General features: G+C 32.1%; 3 protein-coding genes across 4 annotated transcripts; all 3 read left to right on the top strand.

Moving 5' to 3' along the window:
* The first annotated feature begins 2,841 nt into the window (after positions 1-2,841).
* On the top strand, positions 2,842-8,559 carry LOC114177783 (mitogen-activated protein kinase kinase kinase 3-like). The gene is made up of 11 exons (XM_028063305.2): positions 2,842-3,397; positions 4,185-4,511; positions 4,886-4,973; positions 5,134-5,196; positions 5,328-5,488; positions 5,575-5,650; positions 6,127-6,186; positions 6,296-6,403; positions 6,494-6,733; positions 7,761-7,864; positions 7,975-8,559. Exons 1-11 carry the CDS (start codon positions 3,063-3,065, stop codon positions 8,237-8,239), a joined length of 1,827 nt encoding a protein of 608 aa, XP_027919106.1. The 5' UTR covers positions 2,842-3,062; the 3' UTR covers positions 8,240-8,559.
* Positions 8,560-10,378: 1,819 nt separating this feature from the next.
* LOC114178386 (ras-related protein RABC1-like) lies at positions 10,379-13,604 on the top strand. Of its 2 annotated transcripts, none has more exons than XM_028064252.2 (7): positions 10,379-10,529; positions 10,618-10,789; positions 10,879-10,947; positions 11,185-11,250; positions 11,532-11,653; positions 12,775-12,903; positions 13,279-13,604. In XM_028064252.2, exons 2-7 carry the CDS (start codon positions 10,654-10,656, stop codon positions 13,384-13,386), a joined length of 630 nt encoding a protein of 209 aa, XP_027920053.1. In that variant the 5' UTR covers positions 10,379-10,529; positions 10,618-10,653; the 3' UTR covers positions 13,387-13,604. The 2 variants fall into 2 exon arrangements, with proteins under 2 accessions (XP_027920053.1, XP_027920054.1); XM_028064253.2 differs by having other exon boundaries at positions 10,381-10,529; positions 10,645-10,789.
* Positions 13,605-14,247: 643 nt separating this feature from the next.
* LOC114178385 (uncharacterized) lies at positions 14,248-16,920 on the top strand. The gene is made up of 3 exons (XM_028064251.1): positions 14,248-14,737; positions 16,336-16,474; positions 16,551-16,920. The coding sequence occupies exons 1-3, from the start codon at positions 14,366-14,368 to the stop codon at positions 16,733-16,735; spliced, it is 696 nt and encodes a 231-aa protein (XP_027920052.1). The 5' UTR covers positions 14,248-14,365; the 3' UTR covers positions 16,736-16,920.
* Positions 16,921-19,662: the final 2,742 nt, after the last annotated feature.

The raw sequence follows: 19,662 nt of genomic DNA, 5'->3' as shown, positions 1-19,662 counted from the left end.
GTTGATCTGGTTGTGGAGATAAAGTGATTATATATATACAAATTTGCTTAGGGGAGGAGAGCGGTGTTAGGTGGATTTTATAAATGGAGCTAATTTTTTTATAAATTACTTTCTTTATAATTTAGTGTAGAAAAATTGTGGTATGAATTGTGATTAATTAAGAATCTGAATTTGATGATATAAAGAGTTATGTTAATAAAGAATGTGAAGTTTATGGAGAGAAATTTATGAATTTGCTTGATATTGTTGTGGTATGTATATCATGGTTAGAATTTGTGATTTGGAACATGTTAGGATTGATGAGTTTTCTTGATGTAACATGGTTGAATTATTAATTATAATGATTTGTAAGAGTATAGATGGGAGAATCAATTTGGATGATTTAGTAATGAATGAGGCATATTGTTTGCAAAATAGAATGTTGAATTCATATTTAAAATATTGTAAATTGTAGATAAATGAGAAACATCTAAATTGATGTGAAAACCCCTTAAACTAAGGTGTCTATTGCATTATTGTTGGACATTGAATATCACCGTCGGGGGCCATTACGAAAATTTGTAAACAAGGTGTCTTGGGGGCCTCACCACTTAGCACTGCTTAAATACCATCAAACACTACTTTTCTTGTGTCATTTGTGAGATTTTCTCTGGGCAACACTTAAGTAATGTCAGGTGTTGTGCGATGGTTAATTAGTGTTGGGCGGTAGTTTTGTGAAATATTTTCTTTCTGGAAGTGATTTATAAATTGTTATATAGTTTTTCTTTTAATACCACAAATTGTAATGATGATTGAATTGAGTTATGTTTATGTATGATTGTTTGTGAAAAATTGGTGTGATGTAGAAGTTAAATTAGTTATTTTCAAGGAGAAATGCTAATCTAAGGTGAGTAAAAGTGTATTGAAGTAGATTTATTATGTGAGAGTACAAAAATACGAACTAATTGTAACAGTAGCACAAACTGGACTCGAACATTGAAACTAGTAGTGACAGTTTAGATGACTAGTTTTTTTTTGTTTTTTTTTTTGAATGTTGAATTAATCTTCTAGCTCACTTAAGAGTTTATTATTAGAATGTATTTTGAGATACAAGATTAACTAGGTTAAGGATTGTAATGATATTCAACTCATCTATAGTAAGTATACTCATAAAACTTTATGGTATTAAGTAACATACTAAGTAGTTTATAAAAATGGGATGTTACCGTTTGTAACAAAGATATAAAAAGTTTTTTAGGAAATATATTTAATATTTTTAAAAATTTAAATGAAAGCAAAACGTAATTTACAAATATTGGAATGCATCGATAGGTATGTCTTTTTTAGCTATTGTTTAATTTATATATTTTGAAATTTTGCAATAGTTACAAGATTATTTAGAATAGGTGTCCAATGTGTCTTGTCCAGTGGCTTGCCCACAACAACATTATAAGTTTGATTTTTGAGACAAGACACTAGTATACATGATGGATTATTTATTTTTTAAATTTATTAAAACAAATATTTGTAAAAAATGTAAATGTTTAATTCACTAAAAAAAATATTACTTTCCTTATATTTTATATGTTTAAACTAAACGCGTTTTCCATCTATTTTTCATTGTTGTCTTCTTTTTTCTCCTTTCGATTAATTTCCTCCGACCAAAAAGGGATTAAACGGATTATTAGAGAAAAAAACCAAAATTTTTTAATGTTCATAAAAAAATTTCTCTAACTTAGTAGTGCGTCTAGAAATAATTTAACTATTAATGTTAATAAATTCACTGAGTGAACAAAATATATAAAATTTTATGCAATTTTAAAGGTATTAAATATTTTGTGAATAAATATTTGTTTCAACGTATTACATACTTTTTCCCGAATAAATAACGCCCATTCCACAAAAGATGAATCTTGGAGATTTCAATCACGCTATCCATATGTCTGAGGCGGCATCATGGGTAACATCTAAAGTGTTGTTTCTTTTTAAAGTTTTATTAAACAAAATAATATTTTATTAAATTAGTTTCACGTTACGTGCATGGGATGACACGAATGCTACCACATGTGTTTCTCAGAGAAAGATCCTACTTTTTTTCTTTGGAATAAAAATCGGACTTTTCCATTTCGTTTTTTTCGCTCAAGGAGGATGTATTATATTCCAAAAATAGACCACACTCACTCATAAAAACATTTCCGATTCTTCTAAACAAAAATTACCCATAATGTTAATTAGGAAAAAAAAATATTTTTCTTTATAAGACATAAAAAATAGTAGTAGAGCTTCATGTTCTTGGTTTGTAATAATGACGAAAAATGAAGGTTAAAAGTTGAATAATAATAAGGTATGGAGTGTTTGATACACTACATGTACATAGACATTTGTCACATTAAAGTGAGTGAGAGAGTGAGATGAAATATGTGTACATCTCTCATGGCCAACTCGCACTTTATGATTGGATCTTTCAAAGAAAATCAAATAAATAAATAAAATAAAGAGAAACATAACCCCTTCATAATAAAACAAACAAAACAAATAAACAAAACCCACACCAATACCAAATCCAACCTCCCCTAATTTGTCCCCATCCAAATCCATTTGATACCAACTTGTTCTTCTTTTGCTTCAATAAACAAATAAATTAATTTTGAGTTACTACAATAGAAATATAAAATATTAAATTAAATTTAATGAAATAATATAGTGAGAATGAAAATGCAGACATATAAAGAAAATATATATATGTGAGTAAATGTAATTCATTTGATGTTACTGAACTGAACTGAAACTGGTCCCTGTATGTCGAGATAATAACAAACAACGAAAGAAAGAAACCAATAACACTACCTCCACCAAACCAAACCAAACCTCACACGGGTTATACTTAAACCAAAACACGGTCGTTTATGGCATCCACTCACTTAATAATTACTCTAATTTTCTATTCTCTTTCTTGTTCTAATCCAACCACCACCACCACCTCCACCGGGTGTGTCTCCTTTCTCTGGTTCTTCTATTGATAACTCACAAATCATCGCACAAAAACCCTTCTTTTCTCTGAGAAATCTGGGAACGTGATTAGAATGCCGGCGTGGTGGAGTAGGAAGTGGAGCAAGAGCAAGGAGGAGCACGAGGAGGCCGAGGAGGAGGAAGAGGAAGAGCCACGTGGCGGCTTTCAGTTGAGTTTCTTGAAATCTCCGGTGGCCGTTAGGAGGGGTGACGTCAGCAAGAGTAAGAGGGACAAGAAGAAGCCGAAGAGCTTCGACGACAAGCTGAAAGGGGTTCCGTTGCCTCGTCCCACGCACAGTCACAGCGATCAAATTCAAACGTTTGGATCTCTCTCGATGTCGGGTTCCAGCGTCAGCTCCTCCACCTCCTTCGACGATCACCCAATTTCGCCTCACGTTAATGCCAACAGGTTTTTCCGCTTCTGATTCCTTTCCTTCCTCGGTTTTCGACACCGTGTTTGGTAGGAGTGGTAGTGCTGTAACCATTTCCCATCATTGATTGCATAAAGTACACTGATTACTGATTACTGATCCATTCCCTTTCCTTTCTCTCTCCTCTGCCTTTTGCTTTTTTATTTTATTTTAAAATTGGAATAAATAAAATTGCTGGTTATTTTTGTTAACGATTGTTTCTTTTCTTTCTTGGTTGTGATTGAAAAGTGACTATTCGTTCTTTATGCGTGTGTATATACGTATGGTAAATTTTGTTCAAAGATAGAAAGTTATCTACTGGATCCCCCTCTGCCTTATTTCTATTTTTGAACTTCCTAGTTATTATGGGGGGTTTAAATTGTGGTCGAGATCGCGGTTTCAGTTGCAACTTTAAGGCTTTTCAGTGTCTCAATTGTAGTCGTATCAGTCGCATTTATCTGAACTTTATTGCAATATTAGGATCATGGTTGTGATCATAGTTTACAACTTTTGTCCTAATCTTTGACAGAGTAGGAAATAGCCGACAGATGAAGCTGATACCGTTTTAAAGAGCCCATAACTTAGAGGATGAAATCACTGCGACAAACCGATTTAGAAAACCTTTGTTGTTAGGAATTGTAAGCCATGTGGCTTTGACAAATGGTTGAGATTGTAGTCTGTGATTCTTCGTGCTGATGGTGTGAGGAACAGAGAGAATATGGAGTGTTTAGGATGGTGTTTTTCTAATCTGGTGCTGAACTAATTCATGTTTTGTTTATTGTGCAGAGGACAAGATGAGGTGAGGTTCAATGTGAGGTCAAAAAGTCCTGGTCCTGGGTCAAGAGGACCTACTAGTCCTACCTCACCGCTTCATCCAAGGTTGCATGCTTTGAGTCTTGACTCTCCTACGGGGAGGCAAGACGAGGGAAGGAGTGAATGTCATCCGTTGCCTCTTCCTCCTGGTTCTCCAACTAGTCCTTCTTCTGTGCTTTCCAATTCCATCACACGGCCAAATGGACTGTTGGAAAATGCCACCAGCAATGTGTCCAAGTGGAGAAAAGGAAAGCTTCTTGGACGAGGAACATTTGGGCATGTGTATCTGGGATTCAATAGGTAAATAACTTTATTATTTTTTAGCCTTCAAATAAAGGAAATTTACCGTCAATACTCTTTTGGGTTAACCTGAAACAGCTTTGTGGCATGCATAATTTGCAGTGTTTGAATTTTTGGTTTTGCTACCCTATGTTTGTACCAATAATCAAAACAGAGTTATTACCACGGATTGAGAAATTAATGGCTTAGTTTAAAGTATAATAAATAAATTACGAATTTGTTATTTCTTTGATTTTCAAATTTACAATTACTGTGCTACTATATTTAGAAGTTATTTCATCATTGATCCTTTGGAATGCATACTCTCTGCCCCAATGTCCATATTCTGTACAAATTACTGAAACAATTTATATTCCACTTCCTACGTTTGACAGTGAAAATGGACAGATGTGTGCAATAAAAGAAGTCAAGGTTGTATCTGATGATCAAACATCAAGAGAGTGCCTCAAACAACTTAATCAGGTAATCTGATGTTTTATCTAGATTTAAACATGATGCTCTAACACGTTATATAGCAATTTTGCAGCTTTTTCACTGTTGTGTTCGTGTTTGCTTTGATATGTCTAATTATTATATTATTTATAGTCCACTAGGTTGTAACAAATTCTCTATTTGATTGCAGGAGATAAATTTGCTAAATCAGCTTTCACACCCTAATATTGTTCAATACTATGGGAGTGAACTGGTAGGCTACTATACTCACAGTTTAAAACCATTTTAAACATGTATATACCCAATACTCCTGTGTGCACTCAGAAAAGAAAAAGTGAAGAATTTCACCGACATGTATGCAACTAATAGATTTTCCGTTTTCAGGTAGAAGAATCACTTTCCGTATATTTGGAATTTGTCTCTGGTGGTTCCATCCAGAAATTACTTCAGGAGTATGGTCCATTTACGGAGCCTGTTATTCAAAATTATACCAGGCAGATTGTCTCTGGACTTGCCTATCTGCATGCAAGAAATACCGTACACAGGTAATCGGCTATTCCTACTGAATTTGTAATATTGCGTTTAAGCTTCTTTATTCTTTCATATTATCAGCTTAGTTTCCTTTTGGCAGGGATATTAAAGGGGCAAACATACTAGTTGATCCTAATGGTGAAATTAAATTGGCCGACTTTGGAATGGCTAAACATGTATGTTCATCTTATCCTGTCAACAACAAATTGGTTCTAGCTCACTTCAAAAGTAAACTGCATCTACTGTTTTGTCAGAAAAATAATTAACTATGCATGTGATAGTAAAATTAGGTGAAAGTTGTTACTTAAAATTATTTTGCATGCTCAAGGTCAAAAGTAGCAAGTCTACTGATTCCTAGTAGCTGAGACATCTTCTCCTCTCTCTTGGATGTGCATGCTCCATCTCACATTTGTGCACTCCCAGTCTCTAGAATTGAGCAGGAGAGTTGGCATAGCACCACACGAACGAATCTCACCCTTACACAATGCATCCACTCCCTTGAACACAAATTCTGTTTCTCTGAAGTGTTTTATAATTTTCTATTAGATTTTACTGCTACAAAGGAAATATAATCTAGAGAGCTTGAAAAATGATTTTGTATGCTTTATTCATTTCTAATGCACTGTCTCTTACATTTTATGGTTCTGACCAGATAAATTCTTCTGCCTCGATGCTTTCATTCAAAGGAAGTCCATACTGGATGGCACCTGAGGTAATAAGTTGTTTTTGCTACTCTTCTGCAATGTTAAAATTTCTTTTGAAGTCAGCATATTTTCCCTTCTTTCTCGCCTTAACTACTTTATATGATATTTCCCTTTCAGGTTGTGATGAATACAAATGGCTATAGTCTTCCGGTTGATATATGGAGCTTGGGATGCACAATTATTGAAATGGCAACATCTAAACCTCCATGGAATCAGTATGAAGGGGTAAGATAATGGATATTTCAGAACTAGCCTTGTATGATTCTGTTTGATTAGTATGAATGGCTAAAATTGTTTTCGTTATGGATTGAACAGGTAGCTGCCATATTTAAAATTGGGAACAGCAAAGATATGCCTGAAATCCCTGAGCATCTCTCCAATGATGCAAAGAATTTCATCAAGTTATGCTTACAAAGAGACCCATCGGCTCGCCCGACGGCCCAAATGTTACTAGACCAGCACCCCTTCATTCAAGATCAATCAGCAACAAAAGCTGCAAATGTCAGCATAACCAGAGAAGCTTTCCCTTACATGCTTGATGGAAGTCGGACACCGGTAAATAGTCTTGGATATATATATGTGTGTGTGTGTGTGTGTGTGTGTGTGTGTGTGTGTGTATTTTTATGTGTTGTGTTACTTCTTACATACTAGTTCCGGGCATGCTACAACTGTCCTGAAGTTTGGATGACTCAAGATGTTATAAAGTATTTGATAATATGTAAAGATGATGGACAATTACTTGATTTGATATATCAATTGACCTGGTTACTATAAGCCAAATCACCATGATTCAATGTTAGGATATCATTTATTGGCTGGCTTAGGTCTTTTAGTCATGATACATTTTGTACTCCACTCCATCATATGTATAGTACTAATAAACTCTAAAGTAAAGTAACTGAAGTGGTATAATTAACCTCGCCTAATTGGTTGTCCACATCATTGTTGTGTTTGTTTACGAAATAAGTTAGGCTACACAGATTTCCTTTGGAATTTGATCTTCTTCCTGCTTTTGAATGATGTTGACTTGTTTTGATGCATATCACATGTATTGGTTAAGTTCGTGTGGCAGAAATTCCAGAAAAAGTTGAAGGTGGACAATAAACAAAGGAAGCATTACTTTGTTTTTAGTGAAAAGGAAAATTATGAATATACCATCGCAGTGGAGTATATATTACTGGGCAGGGGACTTAAATGTAGTCAGAATTATGTGGAGGATCCCACTAGTTTTTGAGTCAAGATTTTTCTTTCTCGAATAGTTATGATAAGGTTCATTTTGTAGATTTATAAACTTGTCATATCAGTTTGTCCAAATTCTAGTAAAATTTTGAAGCATGAATGCTCGTTTTTAGGAATACACCAAGTCCCTTTGGAAGTTGATCTGGGGAACAAACCCCAAAAAGGACTCTTTGTCTTGTATGTTACCTCCCTGTAACATGTCCGGCCTGTTTCTAACAAAAACAAATAAAGATGTCCAGATTCTTACACATTTCTTGCCCTGAATGATGTGGTTTCAAAGTTGAACATTCTGAGTAAATTTTGAACTGGAGTTAACGTTTTCATCATTTTTATCTGTTTGCAGCCTGTGTTAGAGTCCCATTCGAACCGAACAAGTATAACTTCGCTTGATGGGGATTATGCATCAAAGCCAGCTCTTGCAGCCCCACGTGCATTAAGAAGTCCAAGGTAAACTATCCACCTGTTAATCATAGTTAAGAAACGAATTTAGATATTGATACAATCATCATTTTTATGTTATATATGGACTGAATTTCTTTTGTGATTCCCTTGTTCAGAGATAACACAAGAACGATCATATCTTTACCGGTATCTCCCTCTTCAAGTCCATTGCGACGGTATGGGCCAACGCACCAGAGCTGTTACTTTTCTCCTCCTCATCCAGCTTACACAGTAATGGGACAAAGTAGTTACACTTTGAATGACGCATGCTCGTATCCCATAAGGTCAAATGCCACGTTGACTCTTGATCCTTGGAATGAAACATCTCGGTTCAAAGCCAATACACCACCTGGTGGATCTCCAAGAATGAGACTCATTTGAGTTGAAATTGTAAATAGCTATAGGACTAAAATATGTCTCCCCAGTGGTCTGTGGATGAACCTTGTTGTGGACTCTGAAGCACAAACTATCCAAAAGATTCTGGTCCATTCTTTATACATGAAAACCAGATGACAGAAAAAAATGATTCTGGCCCTAAGCTCTGGGTGCATTGGATTGGGGTGGGGAGACTCTGCTGCTTGTAACAATTTCTTGATTATTGTAAATCCCATGTCTTACTGTATTTGTAGTAACTTTATGTTGTATAATGCTAGTTCATGGCAGAATAAAAAAAATAATAAAAAAAGTAACTTTTATAGCCACTCTTTTCATGTTTGAAATAGACATTCTGTTTAAGATTAGATGCATGTACGGGAGCTTGGACAAATTAGCTCATTAGCATCACCGGATCTGATTCACCTTCATTTGATATTTTGAAAAACTGGTAGTATAGGACTATCAAGATAGTATCATCTCACCCAATTGTTCTGTAATATATATTTAAACTTTTTAATTTATGGTAAAAAAAAAGTAAGGATATTTAGTTATGAAATATATAGTAAAGTGACTGAACTTGAGAAACTGTTTTCTCTTCACAGAATACTACAATAATCTAATTCCTATTCTTTGTTAAATTTTTATATATTCCTAATCGTTTAATATTATACACATGTATTATAATAAAAGAGTAAAAAATAAAAATAGACGTTGTGAGACTCAAAATTTTTTAACTTAAGAATTAAATAAATATTAATGTTTATTGTATATACTAGCAATTTCTTATATTAATTTTGAGTATATATATACTATTCCTTATGCAACATTTTATGTGATAACTTTTTTTTTTTTTAATTTAAAACTTAACAGCAGTGGTAATATATTTAGATAAATCAAATACTATTTCATGCTATAATTGTTTCTTTGAAAATTTAAAACTTAATTGAAATGATAGTATATATAGAAAATCAATTAACAATCAAATTAAATTACACTATGTTGTTCTACTATGCATCAAGCTAAAATATGTAAAGTTTTAAACTGTATAAAGAATAAGTTGGGCTGAGGATAAATTTTAGTTTTTTCTGCAACCAACATTTGCATTCCTAAAACCATTTCACATAAGTCAATCTATGGAGGACTTTTCTTTTTGTATGTGAAGTTGAATGATGTATAAGTAATGTGTATATATATATTCATGTTCGAAATGTACAAATATGTGTCTTTCTTTTATACTTTTAGAACTTATTTTAAATTATGAACACACAAGTAGTTGATTATTCTACAAGATAATGTATTATTTTTAGTTTTTATAATTAATAATCTATTACATTGAATGATTTTGAAACTTATGTGTTCATTTCATCAATTGTTTTAAAAATAATCAATTAAATGTAGTAATAAGATTAAGGAATTTTATCTTGCTTAGAATAGTCAATTGTTAAGGCTATTTATGTGATTTGACTATGTTTAAATTAACTACAGACTTCTATAATTGATTTTGACTAATCAATTATGATTGAATGATTATATTTTTCTATATATACTTTTAATTATTTTTTTATGATAAACTAAATGATAGTAATGTGTGAAATATCTTTAAAATTAAGAGTGAATTATCTCAATATTTTGAATGGTTCTTATCAATCTAGACTTTTTTCTTCTTTTATTTGATTTAGTTAAATTTAATATTTAAAATTTTGTATATAATTAATTATTTTATTTTAACATTTGATTTACACGTTGTAAATTGATAATAGTTAAATTTATTTTAGTATTCCAGTTATGCTTTAGTATAACGAATGAAGTTTGGTTCGAAAATAGTATTTATAATTCCACTTGGACATTCTTAATGTATAAGCATTTATTTATAGAAATTGACAATTCAAACTATTAAATATTATTTATTTAAATAGTAATTATGAGTTATACTTTTAAGTATTATAAAAGTTATAGTAAAAAAATAAATGAAGTCTTTTAAATTTTAAAAAAATAGTGTCATTTTTTAAATAGTGTCGTTTCAATTTCTATGATGTAAAAAAGTAAATTAAGTCTTTTTTTATTTAAGTTTAAAAAAAATGGTGTAATTTTTGTGAGTAGAAAAATAAATAGTGCCGTTTCAATTTCTGTGATGCTTGTTGGTGAAGTAAATACACTACAGTGGTGGTTTTTTTAATCAGAAAGAGATACTCGGAGAAACAAACTGCATTGCACGCACCTCTTCTTTCTGACTCGTGACACTCGGGCTAACCTATCTTCTTCAATTTGCTTTTTTCATTTGGATTTCATTCGTTAGGTAATTTACAAATGAGGAATTGCTCGATACATTTTTTATTCTTCATGAACTGAAATCAATTTATATTCTTATTCTGTCGGCGATGAAGGGTTCTTGACGCGTGTGATTGATTCAGTTAAATGCGATGGATTTGAGTTCGGGGCCTCCAGAATTTGATTATTTGTTCAAGTTGTTGATGATCGGAGATTCTGGGGTTGGCAAGAGTAGTCTTCTTCTCAGTTTCACCACTGAGGCTTTTGAAGATCTTTCCCCCACTATTGGTCCTTTTATTTCTCCTTTGACTTGTATATTACAATAGCCATTTATTTGCACCTTTGCATCTTATTTAAATTGATACTGCCTCCTGCAGGTGTTGATTTTAAGGTCAAATATGTGACGATGGAGGGTAAAACGCTTAAGCTTGCAATTTGGGACACTGGTATTCACATATAGTGCTATTTGTTAATTATTGTTTCATTTTGTTTAAGCTATTGCCTATTGGTGCTGCTGAATTCTAGACGTGGCAGTCATGGAGGATTTTTGCCTTGTTAGTGTTATTGAGGCCAATACCTTATTTGACTGACTCTATATTTTTTTGTATATATATATATATATATATATATATATATATATTTATATGTATATATTTATATATTTATGTATGTATGTAATGCAGCTGGTCAGGAGAGATTCAGAACACTGACAAGTTCATACTACCGAGGGGCACAAGGAATCATCATGGGCAAGTTTCCCGTTTCTTTCTTTTGGCTTTCCCTCTTCCCCAATTGTGCTTTTACTGGACTTGGTGAAAATGTGCTTTACCTTCAATGAGAACCTGGACCGCAATGTATATTTGTTGGATTTTCATTCTCTAATTTGTTGGTTCACCATGAAATGGCTGGATATTTGATTAGGTGTGATGTGTTTGATGCTCTTTGGACGGGAGGTGCCACTTCCAAGCTAATGTAGTGTTGAAATTTGACTTTTGGGTTAGCTGTTAATTTTGTTCCCTAACTGATGCAGTTTATGATGTAACCCGGCGAGATACATTTACAAATCTTTCTGATATATGGGCAAAGGAAATAGACCTTTATTCAACAAATCCAGATTGCATCAAGATGCTTGTCGGAAACAAAGTCGACAAGGTATCTTTATTTAAGAGGTTTACAATTGTATGCTCCCATTATATAGTGTTGAATTTCCGTGCGTGAGTTGTTCCTAATCCATGGTATTCTGGTATTGCAATTCAATTCAAATATTGGGAAAATTTTTACACAGAAAACAACATCGAGTATATTTCAACACATTTATGTTTAATGTTCAACATATTTATGTTTAATGTATAAAATGTCTTTGAACCAGTTTTTGTTGTTTTCATTGTCGAGTTTTTCTGCAAGGGTAAGGGGCAAAAGCCTTTGCTACTGTTTTCTGTTTGTGGGAGTCGTTGTGTTCTATGATGTGTTGTTAGTACCCTTGTTTTAATCAAAAGTTTCCTCCATTCCAATTACACAGCGTAGTTTTTTTTTTTTTTTCTTGTCATCCATTAGGGGTTGTGAGAGATCTTTTAACGACCAATGATATGACTATTAGTTGAATGGGGCCAAAATTCAAATTATAAAGAGCTTATCTCGGAGATTGTTGTTAGTTTATTGGGTCACTCACTCCTGGAAGACTTCCTATCAGGGTCAGCCACAGAGGGACAGTCCTTCAAACTTCATACTCAAGATATTTAGTTTTCGGTATGAAGAGGTGTGTTGGATATCTCACAACAACCAGTGACATCTAGTTAGTGTAGGGTTGCATATCTCACTTTACTAATTGATTTTGTAAAGTTAAGCTAGATCTTAATCAAATTATAGAAGGGTGTCAGCATATCTTTGTAGAGAAGTTTCTATTACATATTTACAAAGGGATTTGAGAGCTCTTTGATCTGAAGTACTTGTCTTTATTTAATGTGTTTTTTGGTTTTGGCTCTTCTAAGTAATGTCAAAAAATGACTGTTGGATATCATAAGTGGAAAGTGTTTTAGAATGTACTAAAACAAGATAAGGAGGCTACTTTAATTAACTTGCTTCTTTATGGTATTTATTGAAATACAGATCCTGAATTTCATGAACCCCATCTTGGGCACTTAGCTATACTAATCTAGCTTAAGCTCTTGCAAATCTCGAGTTAGCTACATGTCCTAATTTTTTCTTGTTCTATACTGATGCTTGCCTTCCATTAGAGTGCTTGGATATGCATAATGGTGATATTTGTTTTTCAGGAGGGTGATAGAGCTGTGACAAAGAAAGAGGGAATAGACTTCGCCAGGGAATATGGTTGCCTATTTATTGAATGCAGTGCTAAAACTCGAGTTAATGTTCAGCAATGCTTTGAAGAGCTTGTTTTGAAGGTATGCTAAGAGACGCATACCCATTTCCGAACATTTGAGCAGTAATCCGTGTTCTGCACAAATTCATTATGCATGTAAAAATGTCACCATTATTTAAAAGGCTATGGTAATTTTTGTCCTTACCCTTTCTATGTGTGTGGTCTGAACAAAAACTGTTTGATTTAGATATATAGATATTTTAGATACAAAAAGAGTAGTTTTTCACAAGTTTAATGACTGACGATATATAGATATAATAGACACTGGTTGAGAACTAAAGAAAATTTGGTTGTAGGGTACACGTTGAAATGAATTGCATTTTCTGAATTGTGATGACCAATAGCTGATGGTGACCATGGCGTTGCTTTGTTCTTTGTTTTCCTTGTGTGTGTGCAGATTCTCGATACACCTAGCCTTTTAGCTGATGGCTCAAAGGGTGTACGAAAGAACATTTTTAAGGAGAGGCCACCCCAATCTGACGCATCTACAAGTAGTTGTTGCTGATTTGAAGAAGCTATTTCACTAAAAACACCTACATTTTAAGAATGAGGATCTCAAAGAGAAGGGCTCTGCATCCATTTTAAGAATCTGAACATACTTTGCTGGTTGTCTAGGATCATAGGAAGCCATTTTTTTATTTTGAGGTTCCTGCTTTGTCTTGAATATTCGATGTAACCTAATGATGATGGTTGGTTGTCTGCAGTTTTATTTCTTTGTGGATTTCTTGTTTGTCTGACCGAAATTTAATCTCATATAGACGTGGAAATTAAAAAAAAAATGTCGTAGATCTGATAGTTTTTATATAGGGTTCCACTATAAATTGTATATAATGTTGATCTGGCTTTGCTTGAGCAATATGTCCTGGCAAAGACGGCATGTATATTAAACTCTAAAAATGAATAAATAATAAAGGAATTTATATTGTAAAACTCTTATTTTATCGGTATCTAATAAAAAATTGACATGCATAATAAATTTACTTTTATACTGGTTTTCTTAAAATTTATATTATAAAAGATAACTTTTATCAGTCAATAATATCAACAGTTTTATACTGCCAATTAATACAGATTTTTTTTTATAATTTTAAAATTAATTATTATAAAAGCTATCAAATTTATTTTACACTGTAATTTGTAATTGAACGGAATATATATGATTTTTCATAGTTTTGGTCACTTAATACTTATATTAATACTCGTATTGTAAACTGTAGGGGAGTCAAAATTAATACTTACAAATAAATCTCAATTCAATAGATTAAGAAAGCACTATATTTATAGAGTAAATGAAATATATCTAAAATGAAATGGCACCACCAACTTGTAAAATAAATACAAGATTGAATCGTTTGTTAACCATTGAATATTTATTTGATAAGGAGTCCAAAATATCTGATCTCATGCGCATAATTCACTTCACTTCAGTTATGGTTTCTGAGATTCCTTAGATTAGAGTTTGGTTCCTAACTCACAACACAACTATGGCGGGTGCATGCAGCAGAGCACCCATTTCCCATCTTCCTCTGCGGAACCCCAAAACCAGAATCTATAATTCTGAGAGCAGAGTTCTTCAACTTCCAAATAGGCGTTTGTTCCTCTTCTCTCTGCCCCTATCTAGTTTCGTTCTCCTTCCCGTTCCCAGCTTTGGTGATGGTAACGGTGCAATTGATAAATTTCAACATGGGTCTTCTTCCTCGTACGCTGCCACAATGTATGACCCTCTAAGTGCTGCTGAAAGAGAAGCAAGTGCTTCAGTTTCACAGAGAGTCTCTCAAGCAGTGGATTTGTTGGAGAAAGGGAGGGAATTGCAGGCTCAGGGAGACTTTACTGCTGCTCTTGGTTACTTTTCTCAGGTAATCAAAGTGCACTTATTTAGCTACCTTATGTTCTTTCATTCTAATATTATATGGCTTAGGGTTCGTCTTCAGATTTAATCTGTATTCATTTAAAAGTTATTTATCCGGTATTTTTTTACTTTTTTTTATTATTGTCTTACACACTAAGAAGGGATAAAAACAAATTATGTTTTGAAAACTATTTAATTTCTATACATTATCAGAAGCAATATTGTGGTATTATCTCTGAGTAGATAGCACAGTGTATAGACTATTTACTCTTTGAAAAAACTAGGAACCAACAGAGGTTTTATTGAGTAGAATGTCTGTACTTCTTGATAACTAATTTAGATTACTCCATTTAGGTTGTTCCTTTTGAATTCCAGAGTAGTGATGAGTCTCAGGCTTTCCATAAAATTCGCTGATGGATATGATAGGACTGTTCCTGTTCTTCATTTATCTTCTTTTAATGAGAAAAATACAACATTTATTGAGATTCCCCTGAAAGTGTGTGTTCTCTTTAAGATTGAGTTGTATCTTTTTTATTTGATCAGCAAGATTGAATTGTATCTGTCTTGGCTGATCAAAACCTTAATTGAGAAATAAACTATTTCAACGAAAAATCAGGGTATCCCCAGTAAAGTTTTGCAGCTAGTAATGCTAAAACCAACAACAAATACTATTTTTTGAAAGTTAAAAATTATCCTCTTATTGTTCAACTTTGTTGATTGTTTATGTATGATCATGTTGTTTAGTTAGCGTAGAAGTGACATTGATCATTAGGTTACAACTTGCCACATCATTTACATGAAATGTAATCAGTCACTTTTTTGCATTCTCTGAATGACAACTCCATATTTGTAAATTTGAAGAGTGAAATAATAGATGAGACTACTTTCACTTCACATACACATGGAAATGGAAGGCAAGGCAGATATTATGTGGTTGGGTTATTCTAGGTTCAATTTGGAAACTGAATATGCCAGCCAGTTTTATTTATTCGGAGATACAGAGAAGTAAAGGGTTAGTCATAACTTCATAGTTATATTATATTTGACCTGCCACTCTAGGCCATGCTACGCAGTGGTTTTTGAAATATAACCCTTGCATTATGTAGGCATTGTGGGGTATCACTACACTCCTGACAGATTCAAATTTTAATGTTGGAACAGAAAAAAAAAAAGGATATCGAATTGGAAGCAAGGCAAATGGACCACACAGTCTCAATTTTATGAAGTACTACTCATAATAGACCGAGTATCGTGCAAATTTTATACCAAGAATTGGAAATTAGATGAGTTTAGGTTGAAACAAATGCAGTATTGTTATGTTAATGGTAGGTTTAGCGTACCTTCCTCCATCACCTACTAAACCTGGTAAAGTGTGATTTGCACAGGCTTGAAGGAATGGAGTAATCTGATACACATTATTAGAAATATAGTTAGTGGAGATAGAGGTCGGTTAGCATTGTTGGCTTATTAGTATATTAACCCTCATTTGTATAAACTTCTCCCTATGCATTCCAAATAATACAATTTCATGATTCTCTCACTTATTTTCTTCTTCCTTGAACTGTGTCATGTTTCTTAAAATACTTCCCAGCCTGTTATTTTCAGGTTGTTGAAAGCTACAAAGACTTGGCATTCTCAGAGTATGCAAGGGTAGGAAGAGCATTGGCCCTGTATGAAGTTGGTGACAGAGAAGAAGCCATTGCAGAGATGGAGGACGTTTCAATATCTCTAAAAGGATATCCAGGTATATTCCTAGGATTTTTGCATGCTGCAAATGGAAAAAATTCTCACTTTTCTCTAATCCTACACCTCCCCTGCAGAAATACATGCAGCTCTTGCAGCAGCCTTGTATGCAGATAAGCACGCCGCTTTGCTTGCTGAAAACCAGTTTGCCATTGCAACTCTTCTTGATCCTCATTTTACAGACCTTTCATATGTTAGAGACACAAAGCACTGGCCTCCAAGTTTGATCAGTTCTCTGCAGCACTTCATCACACTGTCTTAAGACCTCACAATATTCTTACGTTTTGGTTGACCCAATATAAAGGCTTCATCAGTTTATGACTTTTCAAATATGTAACTTTGTTTAATTTTTCGAATTTTAACTCTTTTGGTTCTGAAATGTAAATGAACACTGATATAAATCCTCTCACTGCTTCCTACAATACAGCACAGAAAGGTATTTCCCAAGATTTGTGACATTGTTTCTAATTCAGAAGCTATCATCTAATGACAAGGATGAGACATTATTTAAAATGTTAGAATTCTTAGATAATGATTATGATCATTAAATTTCTTTAATATTTCAAAGTGCATGCTTCAATAATAATATAAAGGTTTGATACTAATACCAGATCAAATTAGATTCAATATAACATTGTTAACTCTGCATAATGCAAAACAATGGCATAAAAGCACAAGGTTTAAGCCAACCAATAATTTTGATTAGGGTGTTCATACGTTGTAATTAATGATATATATCACTTCACTTTAGTAACCAAATTGTCATTTGAGTGATATATATTACTATAAAAAAATAGTTACAAATAATCAAAGCTTAACATTCTTCAGTTTCAAATATTTTCCTTTCATTGATATTCCAAATCAAACCTATATTTATTCAATTGGTCTCAAGTTTTCAAAGTGTATTTAAAACGTGTAAAATCCGATTCAAAAACCGATTTTCATAAGAGAATAGAAAAATTTATCCCAAACAAAGTTTTTTCTAGTTGAATTAAGTCTACTATTAGCTATCCCCAAGCTTGTAGACTAAGAAAAAAAATATCTTTAAGAAAATTTAAAGAGAAGTAAGACAAAATTAAAGAATTTGATATTTTAGAAATTAGAGAATAAAATAATTTACTTTTCTATTTATAACCCTTAAAATTTAGTTCAAAATGTAACTGTCATTCTTCATCAACTTTAAACTCTCTTCTCTAATACTCATAAGAACCATGTCCTTAGATTTTATAACTAATTTCATATTGATTAAAAAGGATAGTGTTACTTAAATTTGTTTAATGTTCTTGATTTTACAAAAAAAAAAAAACTACAATGTCTAAGTTATTTTTGATGTAGATATTTAAACAAAGATATTTTTAGAGTTATGATTAAGAATGATTGATATAGTTTTGAAATTTACTTATAGATGTTAGCTTTTGTCATTATATATATTTGAGTTTTTTTTAGTTCAGAGAATATATATATATATATATATATATATATATATATAGTCTTAATAATTTTATTCTTATTTAATGTTTTTAGTTTTAAAAAATCATGTTAAATTTGGACACCGTTTTAATTATTTTGATTTAAGACAATTTAAAAAATATATTCATTTTTTCTTTTATAAAATTGATAACATTAAATTAGTTTAATTAACAACAATATTCGTAATCAATGTAAAATTAGGTATAAAATAAAAATATGTAAATAATTCATATATTTATTTTATCATTTTAGTTTATGTAATATAAAAATTTTGCTATTTTAATTCATAATATATATATATATATATATATATATATATATATATATATATATATATATATATATATTTTGTTTTGATAATATTAACATTTTTTGTTAAATAATATATGTCATCTTACTATAATAATGATATCATATATTCTAGCGAGAGGTTTCATAATTATTAGTGAGATCCTAAAAGAAAAAGTTAGAATAGTAAAATTTTTGTTTAATTATGTTTTTGTCTTCATTTTCATCCCAAAATTTTAATTTGGTCTCTTTTTTTTAGAAGTCCCAATTAGATCCTCAATTTTGTTAAAATATATCACAAATGTCTTTTATGTTATGTTGTGTAAACATTGTTTATCAACATTGACCTGACATAGTTGGACAATGCTGAAACACTTTATCAACAGTGACCTGACATAGTTGGACAGTGTTGAAGCACTGACAAAGACCATAAACGTCAAAGTTAATAATGACGTGCAAAGAAATAAAAATCTGATTTAATATTCAAAATTTATTTTTGAAATTAGGGTTTATGTTCAAAAGACAGATTGAGGATTTTAATTGTTTCTCTTATTTGAAGTTTTATTGGGATTACATAGAGGTTGATGGTGATTACAATGTTAGGTTTAAGTATGTTTTGATTGAGCTGGACATCATTTAAGTATGTTTTGATTGAATTGATAAGATCTCCACTCCTTAGATGATTGCTGTTATAGTACGAAGTATTAGAGAGATTGAGAAGGAAAAATCAGATTTAGATGGTGGGTAATTAGTGCTATTATAGCATGTTTCCTCATTGGAGACATCCTAGTTGAGATTATCAAAGAGTCTTCTAGACATTAAAGGCTAACAATATTCTGTCACCATTTAGATGCGATTTTGCTTGAAGTAGTGCGTTGTATCATGCACCCTTCAAGTTAAACTTCAGGCACCATATAGTTCACTCGAAAATTCATTCTTTAGTGTTTACCATTTCGTGGATTATGTTGGTTCTCAAAGTATAATTCATACATGATTATTATTCTTGCCGAAAAGCAGTGAGTATAACTTAGCCATTTCATTCTTCTATTTGACTAAAACTATTTCAATATTTGGTCATCACGTAACCTTTTTCAAAGTAACTAACTAAAGTCATTTCATCTTATCCTAAATCAACGTTGTACTTGATTAAAAAAAAGGGTGTTCAAAATTCAAAGAATAATCCAACACATTTTTGTGAAGTGAAAAAATAGGATCAATCATTTTTCCCTAAGAACTTTAACAAACACAACACATTGTAACAACAGTAGTAGTTCCCTGATTTCACTATCCTTCATCCAAAGTCAATAAAAAAATCAAGTCTTGCATTACCAAAACAAGGTTCATCTCATTTACAGTTATCAAACCAAGTGCTAACCCTCCAAAAAAGTCCATTGGAAAAAAATAACACTATTAGTATGCATATTGTCGTAA

This window comes from Vigna unguiculata, chromosome 3 (genome assembly GCF_037176805.1).
Source record: "Vigna unguiculata cultivar grain cowpea cultivar isolate G323 ecotype 2 chromosome 3, ASM3717680v1, whole genome shotgun sequence".
NCBI lineage: Eukaryota > Viridiplantae > Streptophyta > Magnoliopsida > Fabales > Fabaceae > Vigna > Vigna unguiculata.
Note: the sequence above shows the minus strand (reverse complement) of the source record. Positions and strands in the feature narration are given on the sequence as shown.

Bases quoted from the DNA above. Each gene is read 5' to 3' on its own strand.
- LOC114177783 (XM_028063305.2), top strand. From the start codon at position 3,063: ATGCCGGCGTGGTGGAGTAGGAAGTGGAGCAAGAGCAAGGAGGAGCAC. The intron at 4,974-5,133 runs GTAATCTGATGT...ATTTGATTGCAG, and splicing joins GCCTCAAACAACTTAATCAG to GAGATAAATTTGCTAAATCA. The intron at 5,651-6,126 runs GTATGTTCATCT...GGTTCTGACCAG, and splicing joins ACTTTGGAATGGCTAAACAT to ATAAATTCTTCTGCCTCGAT.
- LOC114178385 (XM_028064251.1), top strand. From the start codon at position 14,366: ATGGCGGGTGCATGCAGCAGAGCACCCATTTCCCATCTTCCTCTGCGG. The intron at 14,738-16,335 runs GTAATCAAAGTG...TGTTATTTTCAG, and splicing joins CTCTTGGTTACTTTTCTCAG to GTTGTTGAAAGCTACAAAGA. The intron at 16,475-16,550 runs GTATATTCCTAG...CCTCCCCTGCAG, and splicing joins ATCTCTAAAAGGATATCCAG to AAATACATGCAGCTCTTGCA.
- LOC114178386 (XM_028064252.2), top strand. From the start codon at position 10,654: ATGGATTTGAGTTCGGGGCCTCCAGAATTTGATTATTTGTTCAAGTTG. The intron at 11,251-11,531 runs GCAAGTTTCCCG...TAACTGATGCAG, and splicing joins GGCACAAGGAATCATCATGG to TTTATGATGTAACCCGGCGA. The intron at 11,654-12,774 runs GTATCTTTATTT...TTTGTTTTTCAG, and splicing joins TCGGAAACAAAGTCGACAAG to GAGGGTGATAGAGCTGTGAC.